The sequence below is a fragment of the Abrus precatorius genome, unplaced genomic scaffold (assembly GCF_003935025.1).
Source record: "Abrus precatorius isolate BTA unplaced genomic scaffold, Abrus_2018 Scaffold7, whole genome shotgun sequence".
Classification (NCBI taxonomy): Eukaryota; Viridiplantae; Streptophyta; class Magnoliopsida; order Fabales; family Fabaceae; genus Abrus; species Abrus precatorius.
The window spans coordinates 10,730,835-10,745,800 of record NW_020874417.1 but is presented as its reverse complement, the minus strand read 5'-3'; the positions used below and the strand labels follow the sequence as shown (position 1 = coordinate 10,745,800).

The window sequence follows — 14,966 nt, the reverse complement described above, 5'->3', positions numbered from 1 at the left end:
GCTTGCTGTAGTGTTCACTATGGACTCCAAAGTGATCACTTTCACTTCAAACTTTCTCAAATGCTAAAAATCCATGAAAAAAGCCTAGAACCTCCTGCACAATTATTCAAATGATCAAAATTGTAAACTATATCTATGCAAATCAATGTAAATTAACCAAAAATTAAGAAACCTATGATATTTGACCAAAATTATGTTTTTATGTTATTTACAATTCCTAAGTTTACTTTTTCTATTAAGAAACAATAAAATGACAAGTAAAAAACTAATAAAATGTGGACTCATCAGCCACCAGGACTAATGATGCTAAAGTTGTTGCAGATTTTGTCCGTAGCAACTTGTTTTGTAAGTTTGGAATCCCTAGAGCCATCATTAGTGATCAAGGAAGTCACTTCTGTAATAGGACTATGTAAGTCTTGTTGAAGAAATATGGAGTTGTGCACAAAGTTTCCACTGCCTACCACCCACAGACAAATGGACAGGCTGAGCTCTCTAATAGGAAAATCAAGAAAATACTTGAGAGAGTAGTGCAGCCCCATATAAAAGACTGGAACCGCAGGCTTGATGATGCCTTGTGGGCACATAGAACTACGTTTAAGACACCCTTGGGAATGTCACTATACAGGGTAGTCTATGGAAAAGCCTGCCACCTACCAGTTGAGGTGGAACATAAAGTTTACTGGGCAGTAAAGACTTGCAACATCCATTATGACTCAGCTGGAGAACAAAGAAAATTACAACTGCAAGAGCTGGAAGAGCTACATCTTGAGGCATATGAGAACTCTAGAATTTACAAGGAAAAGACTAAACAATACCATGACAAGAAGATTTCAAGCAAAGAATTCTACGTTGGTCAAAAGGTCCTCTTGTTCAATTCTCGCCTCAAACTCATGCCTGGAAAGCTCAAATCAAGGTGGCTTGGACCCTTCACTATTACAAAGATATTTTCGATGGTGCAGTAGAAATCATAAGTGACTCCACTAGCAAAAGCTTTATGGTGAATGGACACCGGTTGAAGCCATTCTTGCAAAATTCAGTTACCTTGGAGGAAGTTGAGGAGATTGAACTGCACTCACCATGCACAAATCTCTCCTACAACCTATGGCTTGAGTAATTCACTTCATACGTCAAGCTAGTGACGTTAAAGAAGCGTTGTGTGAGAGGCAACTCACAATGATCTTAGGAATTTTAGTTATTTTTCTACAATAAATGCTGGTCTTGCATTTGAGCCTCTTTATTTTGATACTTCCTTATCTTGGTACCTTGCTGCATCAACTAACATGGTTTTTTTCTGCATAATTCCCATTTTTGCAAGGTGAGATTGTGATTGTGGGGGCTAAATGCTGCACAAAATCAAGGAAATTTGGATGCAGTAGGATGGTAAATCTTTTTCAGGCTTAAGGCAATCCCTTTGGTAAGAAAACAAAAAGATCATCCTAAAAGTTAGCACTTTCCTAAACGAAAGTAATCACTTTCAATTCTATGTTGCATATTCACTCTCTGTAGTGACCACTCTCACATTTAATAGTGATTACTTTCATTGCATGTAAGCCCAAGGTGATGCGCGTGTTTACTCTTAAAAAGTCATAGTGAACACGCCCAAGCACTTTAGCACAGCGCCCAGGGTGAAGCCTCTGGAGTGTTTACTCTTATAAAATTAACAGTAAACACGCGCAGTGCTTGTTACTCATTTTGAACTTGGGTGCCTCTAGAGTGTTTACTCTTGTAAAATTGACAGTAAACACGCGCAGTGCTCGTTACTCATTTTGAACTTGGGTGCCTATGGAGTGTTCACTCTTAAAAAGCAGAGTGAACACGCACAACTCATATACACCAAAATCTTGTGCGCGTGTTCACTATTAATTTTTGAGAGTAAACACTCTGGCCATATATATATATATATAGTGCTCACTCTTAGACACACTCTCACCCCATTTCTGAACATTTCTCACTTCCATTCTCAAATTCCTTCCCTCTCCTCATTCGTATTTGGTTTCTTGCACCAAGGATTCATTTTAATTACATCTTTCTTGCGTGTTGCACAGCTGATTCAGGTATTCCTTTACCCTCATTTTCTTGCACTAGGGTTCCTTGCTGTGAGATTAGGGATTTTGAAATCGTAATCTCCTGCACTGTAATTGTATGGTTTAATTTGTAATTTCACAAGTATTTCTGCAATTGAGACTTAATGGAACCAGTTAATTGCATTTACTTGCTAAACTTTGGCCATTTTAAACCCTAGGGTAGCTACCCTGTCAGCAAAGAGTACTTACTTTGGATGTCTTGAATTGGGAACTTTTGGACTGGAATTGGTAACTTACAGTAGTCATTACAAGGATGTTTGTGTGATTGAAGGATGATGGGCGCATTTAATTTGATTGTTTTGCTGAAATTAGAAGTGCTGAACCTTAGAGTAGCCACTCCCATTTGAGAGAGTTATCACTTTGGATGTTCTGTTGTGCTGGTGTTTAACATAGGTTCAATTAGGATTGTAATTTTTAATTTATGCTGCATTTCCTAAATTTACAGCTAATTAAACAGTCCCCTTATGTTATCCTAGTTGTTTTGGCAGCAAATATGCCCTATAGTGTTAATTGCCATGAACACAAATAACCACTTTGTCTGCACTTTCCCCCACCACAGTGTGATATTTTAGGATTCTTTGTTGTTTTGAATGTGAAAATTTTTATCATTGCTGCACTTTTACTATACACATTTAATCACCCTTGAGCACCTCTTTCATGTTGCTAGAAATCTACATGATCATACACTGAATATACCTCATTTTTAATGCTTTGCACATTAAGAATGGTCGCTCTCATGTCCACAAATATGCCCTGTCCATGTGTACAATCTCTGAAGCTAGAGTAGTTATTTTGTACTGCATTCCATCTGGTTGAACTCATTATTTTTGTTATTTGCTGCACCAATTCAACCTTTAATAAGCACATTCTTCTGCATTTTCATTCACTCCTGACAATTTCCATATTGCCACACTATGTTGGATTGCTGCTGAGTAACACTTAATAGAGTTTTATATTGAGAATTTAGGTGCATAATCATCATTTTGCAAATGCATAACACTATCTGTTCACTCTCATGCCCAAATGCATTCACTGACTGTGTCTGAATTTTCTGAAGCCTGAATAGTCATTTTGAACTTTAATCCACATGCTTAGCCTAGTCATTTTTGAAATCTACTGCATAACACTTGTCAGGACTAGGTTCCAGAGTGATTACTGTGTGCCATAATCATCATTTTGCAATGTTCTTTACTGCATATGTATAGCATATCTACCACCACACATGCATCAGTTGTTCTACACACTATTTCTTGTCAAGTCTGCCATTTTGAACTAATTTGCTTTAACTTTTCTACATCAATTATTTGTTGCCCTGTATCCAGAGTAGTTACTGTCATTTTGCATAGTGAACATTTTGGAAGCATAAACCTCACAATGCACACTCTGACATCCACTTAAACTGTGAATATGATAAAGTCAAATTCAATGCTTGTAGCTGTCTCTTTCTATAACCAACTCACTATTTCTCTTTATTTCCTAGTAGCAACATGGCAAATACACCCAGGAAGAACACTCCTAGAACCAAGAGAGCCAGAACTGCTGGAGCTTCATCATCCAGACCCCCTCCTGCCCATGACTCGAAGTTTAGATCCTTAGCTCATGAAGAATACTTCAAAACCAACATCTTGCGAAGGCAAATAGTGTAGGATCGTAATTTTGAGATCCAGGAGGGCACATACACTCAGTTTCAGGAAGAAATTCAGAGACAGAGCTGGGAGCTGTTTACCACTTGTGCTAGAAATGGGTGGAAGCAGATCACCCAAGAATTTTATGCTAATGCAATGAGAGTGAATGGAGACCAACTGGCCCTCAGACACACCATGGTGCGAGGTGTGGAAATTAATTTTTCCCCATCCAATATTCAAAGGGTTCTGAACATACCTGCAGTGGAGAGGTGAGCTGGACAGCTTGATTTTTCCACATTAAGCTATTTGGAAGAGAAGGACTACAAGCCCATACTCCAGACCATCTGTAAACTAGGAGAAAATTGGGAGTTTGACATGCAGCTCATGCCTAAGATTTTGACTACCAAACTCCTCCTTCCACCAGCCTAGGTGTAGAGCATCTTCCTTCTGAGCTCCTTCATGCCAGTACGCCATTTATCTACATTGGCTGTCAAGAGAGCTGAACTTATATATGTCATCCTCACTAGTATGCCCATCCATGTGGGAGACATTATCAGTAACTTCATCATGGGAATCTTAAGCACCAAGAGGGACTCCCTTGCTTTTCCTTCCATCATCACCATGCTCTGCTAGGATGCTGGAGTAGACATGAGTGAATACCAACAGAGAATCAAAGCAGCCCCTCCCATCGCTACTACCATGGTGAAGGATCTTTTTAATACTAAGAAGAAGACTGTTGACCCAGGTCTCTCCCTACCTGCTGAATATAGGAAGAGAACCCAGTTGAATCTCAGAGAGCAAGTCAAGCAAATAGCACTGAGGCAGGATGCGATCCATGTTGGCCAAAAATCCATGCTGACCCTCCTGGAAACTATGTCACTTAACATAGGAAAGAAGCTAGGCATGACATCAGAACAAATTTATGACACCCGTACATTCACTGCACCTTTCCTCAGAGCAGCAGTTAACCAGGATTTACCTCCTTTCACCGCCACCACCCATGCACTTGCAGCTGAGAAAGATAACAACTCCAGTTCTTCAGAGGAGGAAGAGGAGGATGATGATGAGGACGATGACAGCCTTTCATTCTCCAGTTCAGATGAAAATCTCATTTAGCTCTACTTTCCCTTATGTCATTTACATTTCTGCAATTTCTAGTTCATTTCCCTGTATTTAGTAACTACTACTTTCCCTATAATTATCGTACTTTACCATCTTTATTACCATCTCCCCCTTTATTTTCCTGCATCAACCACTTGAACAATATTTGATGCTTTCATATATACTATTTGCAGTTTAATTTCCATTATTATACTCTGTGCTGAATCCACTATGCGTCTTTGTGCAGAGAATGCCCTCAGTAACATCAAGAGGAGCATGAAATTGATCTCTGAGTGTGACTCTGAAAGGGGGGGTGATCTCTTTGCCTCTGTTTCACATTGTTTAGTCTATTTTCCTGCATAGTTCATAGATAAAATACAAAAACAATTTCATTGTTTCTTTATTTTTGATGAAGTTCAGTTTTCTAATTCTGATTTTATATTCTGATTACACTTCCTATTCAACTCAACCATTCTCTATTTTGTAAATAATTACCATTCCTACCATACTGAACATAATTTCTTGTAAGGTAAACTGTACTCACATGTTGCTAAGTAATTATCATGTTTTACCATTGTAGAGAATTGAGCCTTAAATTTCTTTTCTGTGTGCACATTACATGCATTTTTGCATCTATCCTCTAGAACTTGCCCTGTTTCTTAATTGAATTTGCATTGCGCAATTTTTCATCTAGATGATTGAGACCTTCTTTGCACATACCCACCCACCCTAGAACACCCTTGCACCTAATTTTCCTTGTTCTACATTCCCTTCTTTTGCCCAACTTAGTCTACACACATAATTTTCTTCCCTTAAGAGTTCTTTTGAGTTGCATCTCAAGTGATTACAAGAAACTAAGTTTGGGGTACTAATGGTGACTGTAGTTGCTTGAGGACAAGCAAGATCTTAAGTTTGGGGTGGTGAGCATTATACATGTCCATATTACATGTAAAAAAAATGCTTGAATTTGAAGAAAAGAATGATTGTCAAAGTCCCATGAATCACAAAAATGAATGAATGGAAGTAAAAGGAAAAGAAAAAGAAAAATACAGCAAGTCTTTTTGATAGAAAAAGAGGTTCCACATAAGGCAAAATAATGAAAAACATGGTGAAAGAATGCCTGAACCTCATAAACTGCATCATTTAGTGCATTCCATTCTAGTTGTTGTACTCATTCACTCAAAAGAATTTCCTTCTCTTAAAAATCCACTTGAACTTTTGTCCTTCCTCGATCAAAAATTGAACCTAATCTAACCACATTTGTGACTAACAAAGCCCTTTTGATAGGTGGTTCATTGTATCTAGGCAAAGGAGATTGAGAATATGGGCAAGCATATGGTAAGGTGAGGCAAAATACATGAATTGAGAGAAACACTGAGCCTGAAAAATTAATGAGTGAAGAGTGAAACATTATACTATGAGCTGGATGATTTCTTTGCGTTGTGTGGAATGCATGAAACCTTGCTGGATTTTTGTTTCGGTTTAGTGGGACTTTACATGAAAATAATTTATATGAGTGTGATTGGTTTGTTGAATGAATCCATAATTTTGGAAAAATTGGAAGTGCCAATTGGAGTCTAAGATTGGAATGGAAATCTTTGAGAAATTTTTTTGGATAAATCCAGCCCTTTACATTCAATTTTCTTGAGTTTTGATTTACTTGAGGACAAGCAAAAGTTTAAGTTTGCGGTTGTGATGAATTCAGACTTTATAGATATTTTGTTTGGTTTTTTATAAAGTTTTATAGGAAAAATAGACTTAGAGATTGTAAATAACATTAAAATCTCATTTAGGTAAAAAAACAATATCTTTCTTAATTTTTGTCTTATTTCCATTAATTTCTGTGAATATATTTTACAATTTTGATCATTTGAATAATTGTGCAGGGAATTCTAGAAAAATTTCATGAATTTTTGGCTCTTAGGAAAAATATGAACTGATAGTAATCCCTCTCAGGTGCCAAAGTGATCACTCCAGGGAGCTAATTCCAAGGAGATAGGCCAGAGCAACCACTTTCAGAAGCAGTAGTGATCACTCCAGAAAGCTCTAGAATGAAGTGTCTGTGCATAATCACTCTCAGAAGTGATAGTGATCACTCCAGAAAGCTCCAGATTCAAAGTACTTGCATGTAAACACTCTCAGAAGTGAGAGTGATCACTCCAAAGAGCTTCAGGATGAAGAGCCCTGTGACACCCTTACTACTTATTACGCCATCAATATAAATATAATATTAATATAATCCAAGTAGTAAGAAAGCCACATGTATGAGTTTACGTCTGTTCACATTAATAGAAACTAAATACATCATCTGCACCAGTTATCCAAATACATATATACATAAAATCTGTCAAAATATACAGTCGTTCAGTCATATAAACATATGCACATAGCTGATTTACATACAAAATAAAGTGGGGTCACGATATCAGAGACAACAACAACAAAATGACCTCACAAGCTTTCTCCCTAGACTCATGATTATCAGAAATACCATTTCCTCCAAAAGTTAACAGTACTCTAGGAGTAAATGGAAAAGTGAGTCTCATGGGTACCTTGATGGGGATGGGGTATGCCTATGGGCCTGGTCCATTTCTATCTAACAAAAAGGTAATAGTGCCAGTATGGGTGAACTGTTGTCATTCCCAATCGTACGCCCATCTTCTTTCAGGATCATATCTGACCATGACGCTGAACTGGTATGGTGGTCGGGCCATTTGTGTCCTCACCTACTAAACATATTCACATACAACACACATAGCCACTAAAAGGGTGAGACAAACCCATTTCAACCAAAGTACAGTAGAAAACACGTCAAGATATTTACAATCATTATAGCAAATAGCAACAACTCAACACGTAATGTACATGCCATGTATGATTCTGTGCATCACCTAGTTAATTGCTATACTGACACATGCATGTGGGCCCAAACCATTTTCTTTTTCTTTTTCTCTTTCTTTCTTTCTAGGAAGGATCAAGAGTTCACTATCACCAACCATTCTTGGTCATAACCATCTCATTAGATAGTTTCAAAGATATAGCTCAACTGATTCTGAGAATCCATCAGGTTCTGTCAGGATAGTCCAGTTTTGCAGTGAGAACCGACAGCACAGGGTTGCGAGCCCTGGCCTTTGCCCAGCTCAATCACACCCGACTATCCCCAAGACTAACCTGGAGTCTCCCCTAGATTTCGTATACTTCCCATCCAACGCCATCATCATTACATGCTTATGATGCATGAACCTAATTTCAGTCTTTTAATTAGGTATTAAACATTTCTTTTCAATCAATAACAACATATGTTTCAAAATTTCACCAACAATCCGGCAGAGTTTGCTCTATAATTTAGATAATTCCAAATTTTCTTCTCTCTGCAAAACAGCCAGAAAATTCCAATATACTTCAAATTTTAAACAGAGTCTCACCACCACCACATTTCACAACTTTTCTTTTATTTCAATGGCTCTTAAATACCTTTTTCCAATTATCACCACATTTCAAAATACCCATTTAAAATAATACTTTCAAATGAATTAAAATCCTTTAAATTATTTAAATATGTATATAGGTATATTTTAAATATATAAAAACTATTAAATAAATTCTGATCAAACCACTTGAAATTAAAGAAGATTTTTTTTTAAAATATCTTTATTTCGCAATTCTCCAATTCTTTTCAACTTTCAACAGACCTTCTATATGCTCACTCCACATGAATGATAGTTCATTCCTCAAGTATTTTAGGTAATCAATTATTTATACTGAATTCAACAAACAATTATCATTGAAACATCATCACACATAAAATCAATTTCAAAAAGGAATATCAAACAACTGTACACTAAGTATGGAAATAATTATAAATTCCTTCAAATAATTCATATATACATAGCAAGGAATAAAACACCCATCTCCCAACGTTTTTCTACTATACCCGAGAAAATAGATATGTCCTCCCTTACCTTGAAGTGTATACCGATTTTTTTTCTGACTAACGATTTCTTTCCACCACTTCTCAAACCACGATCCTAACCAAATAGTCACACATAATCATGATCAATGTTAAGAGGCATTAATCACCCAACCTACTACTAGTGAGTTGAAACTATCATTTTCTAATCTTCGCAAAAAATGGCTTACGGGTCTTACAATTGTTTTCTATGATGTAAATGGAATACTATAAGCCTAAAGGTGATTAAAAATAATTATTTTCCCTTCATAACACTCTTGGGACAGCACCTCTAGACCAAGGGTTTTAAACCCCCAAATTTATTTTTAACAAAACAAAAAGCACCAAAATTATTTATTATAAAATATAGAAAGATTAAGCTAATTAAAACATAATTTAGAAACAAAATTTTTTTGGACAAAATCTCACCCTCATGACACTGTTCAGCACCCAAAAAGAGGGAGAAAATAAAAAAATTAATCGGTTAAAAGTGTTCAAAATGATGAAAATAGATGGAATATTAAAAAATTTTAATGAACTTACTTGGAAAATCAAAAGATTAGAGCCAAAGAAGTTTCAAATCTTTTGGAAGGAGAAGAGGAGCACTTACGGCAGCCAAGAGTGAATTGGATGAATTGATGAATTGATCTTATCTTAAATAGTAAAAATAATAATATAATATTAGAATTTTCACTAATTTTTTAATAATTAATTGAAATAATTAGATAAAAATCCCAAAATTTAAAAATAATCATGAAATATATTAAACATAATTATAAAATAATTTTTGACACTATTGATCCTTTAGTTGGTGTCCAAAATTTTTACACGAAATTTCTGCTTGAGCATATAACTAATATACGTAAAATTAACCAAAAAATCCAAAAATGCTCATTAATTACAAAAAAAATTATTTTTATATTCCAAATAATATTTATAAATAAAATATAAATTTTTTATAATTTTTATTATTATTATTGGTATTTTTTAAAATAAAATGTTATTTTTAGCATTATACAGCAATTTTAACCAATACAAATTGACACTTTTTGAAACTTAAAAATTTTAAAATTAAAAATTACCAAATATTTCTTAAAAATATACCTAACAATTTTGTCTAAAGCATCTCATGCTAATTCTATCCCATTTTTTTCCAAAAATCAAGTACTATATATTAACTTAGAACTATATTTATAAATTAATCGTTTAGCAAAAACGAGGATGTTACATCTCTTCTCCCCTCAAAGAAATTTCGTCCCCGAAATTTACGCACCTTAAGAAAAAAGGTAGGGGTGAGAATTCCTCATTTTGCTCTCTAGCTCCCACGTAGCATCTTCATCATCAGTTTGACTCCATACCACTTTTACAAGCAAAATGTCTTTTCCCCGTAGATGTTTTACTCGTTGATCCACAATACGTACGGGTGATGTTTCATAAGTAAGATTGTCCTTTAGTGGTATCATCTCAGGTTCAAGGACATGGGATGGATCATGGATATATTTTCTCAGTTGGGAGACATGAAAAACATTATGGAGATTAGAGAGAAACGGGGGTAAGGCAACTTGGTAAGCCACGAGGCCAATCTTTTTCAGAATTTGGTAAGGACCAATAATTTTAGGTGTAAGCTTTCGAGATTTCATAGCTCTTCCAACTCCTATGGTAGGTGTAACTTTTAGAAACACATGGTCACCTTCTTGAAATTCTAATGGCTTCCTTCTTCTATCATAGTAACTTTTCTGTCTACTTTGTGCCGTTCTCATTTTCTCTTGGATCATTTTAATTTTCTCCGTAGTCAGCTGAATCACCTCAGGTCCCAAAGTCAAATTCTCTCCTGTTTCATACCAACATAGAGGTGTTCTGCACTTTCGACCATATAACACTTCAAACGGCGCCATCCCGATACTTGAGTGAAAACGATTGTTGTAAGTAAATTCAATCAAATGTAAGAATTGATCCCAGATGCCTTTATACTCCATTACACAAGCTCTGAGAAGGTCTTCAAGCGATTGAATAGTTCTCTCTGATTGTCCATCAGTCTGGGGATAATATGCTGAACTAAATCTGAGCTTCGTTCCCAATGCCTTTTGTAACTTTTCCCAAAACCTTGAAGTAAATCTAGGGTCTCTATCTGATACTATGCTTGATGGTACACCATTTAGTCGTACTATTTCTTTGATATATAACTGGGCCAACTTTTCTAATGAATAACCAACATTAATGGGTAGAAAATGGGCAGACTTGGTCAATCTGTCAATAATTACCCATATCGCATTATGACTTGCAGATGTTCTCGGTAATCCACTCACAAAATTCATTGCAATACTGTCGCATTTCCATTCAGGAATATCCAAAGATTGCAACATCCCAGAGGGTCTCTGATGTTCAACTTTCGCCTTTTGACATACCAAGCAATATGCCACATATTCTGCTATGGCTTTTTTCATTCCAGGCCACCAAAATAATTCCTTCAAATCTTGGTACATCTTAGTGGTACCTGGGTGAATGCTTAATTTACTTTTATGGGCTTCTTCCAAAATCATCTTATGAAGTTCTTCATTTTGTGGAATACAGATTCTTCTTCGGAATCTCAAAATTCCATTAGTACCTTCCTGAAAATTTTTTTCTCTGCCTTGAATCATTAATGCTCTCTTCTCTTGTATGATTGCATCTTCTTGCTGAGCTATGCGAATCTGTTCTAAAAATTCACTAGTGACCTTCAATATTCCAAATTTAAGACTTTTTGAACTAAGTTCCATGGCCACATTTAGATCTCTAATCTACTCCACCAATTCCAATTCCCGAATCATCATAGTTGACACTTGTAAAGATTTTCTGCTTAATGCATCTGCTACAACATTTGCTTTTCCAAGATGGTATTGAAGTTCAAAGTCATAATCTTTTAAGAATTCAATCCATCGGCGCTGCCTCATATTCAATTCCTTCTGGTCAAACAGATACTTAAGACTCTTATGGTCACTAAAAACCTCAAATTTAGCACCATACAAATAATGTCTCCAAATCTTCAATGCAAAAACTACAGCAGCAAGCTCTAGATCATGCGTAGGATAATTCACCTCATGTGGTCTCAATTGCCTTGAAGCATAAGCTACTACATTCCTATTCTGCATCAACACACATCCTAATCCTTGCCTTGACGCATCACAATAAACTTCAAAATTCTCATAAGGGTTTGGAAGTATTAATACAGGAGCAGAAGTCAATCTATTCTTCAATTCTTGGAAATTATCTTCGCACTGACTAGTCCAAACAAACGGTTGTCCTTTGTGAGTCAATGTAGTCAAAGGCAATGCCAACTTTGAAAATCCTTCAATAAATCTCCGATAATAACCTGCCAATCCTAAGAAACTCCGGATCTCAGTAATTGTTTTTGGTCTAGCCCACTGTAAAACAGTTTCAACCTTAGAAAGATCTACAGAAATTCCATCTTTACTGATTACATGCCCTAAATAACTCACTTCTGTTAACCAAAATTCACACTTGGAAAGCTTGGCATATAACTGTTTCTTTCTTAAAATTTCCAATACCACACGAAGATGGTCTGCATGCTCCTCATGATTCTTGGAATATATTAGAATATCATCAATAAAAACAACTACAAAATTATCCAAATACGGATGAAAAATCCGATTCATGTAATCCATAAACACTGCAGGTGCGTTAGTTACACCAAATGGCATCACTAGGTATTCATAATGGCCATAGCGTGTTCTAAAAGCAGTTTTTGGAATATCTTCTTTTTTCACTCTGATATGATGGTAACCAGATTTCAAATCAATTTTAGAGAAAACTATTGCTCCTCGTAATTGATCCATCAAATCATCTATTCTTGATAGTGGATACTTGTTCTTAATAGTCACTTTATTCAATTGACGATAGTCTACACATAACCTCATTGTTCCATCTTTCTTCTTAACTAATAACACTGGAGCACCCCAAGGGGATACACTTGGACGCACAAACTGTTTCTCCAATAACTCTTCCAGTTGCTTTTTCAATTCAGCTAGTTCCAAAGGTGACATTCGATAAGGTGCTATAGAGATTGGTCCAGTTCCAGGGGTTAAATCTATAGTAAACTCTACTTCCCTTTCTGGAGGTAACCCAGGAATATCCTCCGAAAAAACTTCAGCAAATTCACAAACAATCGGCAAGTTCTCTATCGTAAATTCCTTTTCCCCTTTCAATGAAAGTAACATTATACACATTTGAGCTCCTTCTTTCAAAGAAGCATTGACTTGGTTGGCAGATAGAAATCTCAAATTTTCAGGAGATGATTTAACATGATTAGCAAAGACGATGGTTTTGTTATGGCAGTCTAATAGAACATGATTGGCAGACAACCAATCTACTCCTAGAATGACTTCTAAGTCAGTAAGGGGTAAACAAAACAAGTTTACAAAGAGGTCTTTGTTTTCTACTATTATGGGACAATTCAAACAAACCCTAGCAGTAATAATAGAATTACTACCAGGAGTAGAAACAATCAAATCATATGGCAAAACAGTAACAAGTAAATTTAACTGTCTCACACAAACTTCAGAAATAAAAGAGTGAGAAGCTACTAAATCATACAATACATTCAAAGTGTTCCCATTTATGAAACATTTACCCTGTATCATGGTGTCAGACTGAGATGCCTCCTCCCCAGTCATCGCAAAAACTCTCCCTTGAGTTCGTGGCCTTCCAACTTGATGGTTGTTCTTATTTTTGCTATCACCATCTTGACTGTTCTGGTTGTTGTTCTCTCGCTTCATCTCAGGACAATCACGAATGAAATGACCTTGCTTTCCACATCTAAAGCAAACGTAGCTCTTTTCTGTACACTCTCGAGCGAAATGTGGTCCTCCACAAATAAAGCACCGAGTACCACTGTTACCAACTCTATTGGAACTCCCGACAAAGTCTTGAAACCTTCCACCCCCTGACGAAGATCCTTGATACCTCTGTGATACTTGATAGGGTTTCCCTCTCCTTTGAGCATCTCCCCTTCTATTAGGATAATTCCGCTGTGGACCAAAACTTTTCCACTGCGTCTGTTTTGCCTTCGCATCATCCTCATAAATCCGACATCTATTCACCAGAGTAGGAAAATGAATAATTTCTTGATAGCCAATTGCAAGCTTAATGTCTGGACGTAACCCGTTCTCAAACTTAGTGCATCTAGAACGATCATCTCCATTATTGTTAAAGTAAGGGCAAAACTTTGACAGCTCATCAAACTTTGCAGCATACTCTCCTATAGTCATACTTCCCTGCTTCAAGTTCAGAAATTCAACCTCTTTCCTCCTTCTTAAATCTTCTGGAAAATATTTCTCCAGGAAACAACGCTTAAACGATTCCCAATTAATCTCCCTGCCTTCAGCTTCTATTTGCTGACGAGCATATCTCCACCAGTGTTCTGCCTCACCAACCAACATATATGTTGCAAAAGTAACCTTGCTTGCCTCAGGGCATTCCATAACAGCAAAAATCTTTTCAAGCTCCTCAATCCACAACTGAGCACAATCTGTATCAAAACCTCCTGTGAACTGCGAGGGGTTATTCTTACGAAAGGCCTCCAATCCATGATACCCAACTGGTTCAGTTTGCCTTTCTAGAACTCCCATCATTCGTTCTAATAATTGGTTCAAGATAGCATTACCTCTTCCTCGTCCAGCCATAGATTTCTGTACACACATATAATCAATTAATATCTTATACGTGAAGTAAAACTGAACAAACTAGGAATTACTCCACGCCCTAAATCTCATATCACCACTTTCTTTTGAAAATAGTAACATAAGAGCACACAGACAAGCATGACAAGCCTTTCCCCAGGCCTATAGGAACAAACTGCTCTGATACCACTAAATGTGACACCCTTACTACTTATTACGCCATCAATATAAATATAATATTAATATAATCCAAGTAGTAAGAAAGCCACATGTATGAGTTTACGTCTGTTCACATTAATAGAAACTAAATACATCATCTGCACCAGTTATCCAAATACGTATATACATATCATCTGTCAAAATATACAGTCGTCCAGTCATATAAACATATGCACATAGCTGATTTACATATAAAATAAAGTGGGGTCACGATATCAGAGACAATAACAACAAAATGACCTCACAAGCTTTCTCCCTAGACTCATGATTATCAGAAATACCATTTCCTCCAAAAGTTAATAGTACTCTAGGA

The 14,966-nt window shown here is 36.3% G+C and overlaps 1 protein-coding gene across 1 annotated transcript; it reads left to right on the top strand.

Moving 5' to 3' along the window:
- The first annotated feature begins 611 nt into the window (after nucleotides 1-611).
- LOC113871468 lies at nucleotides 612-962 on the top strand. Its single transcript, XM_027508568.1, has one exon. The coding sequence runs from the start codon at nucleotides 612-614 to the stop codon at nucleotides 960-962; it is 351 nt and encodes a 116-aa protein (XP_027364369.1).
- Nucleotides 963-14,966: the final 14,004 nt, after the last annotated feature.

Excerpts from the sequence above, each read along its gene's own strand:
- LOC113871468 (XM_027508568.1), top strand. The coding sequence starts at position 612 with ATGTCACTATACAGGGTAGTCTATGGAAAAGCCTGCCACCTACCAGTT.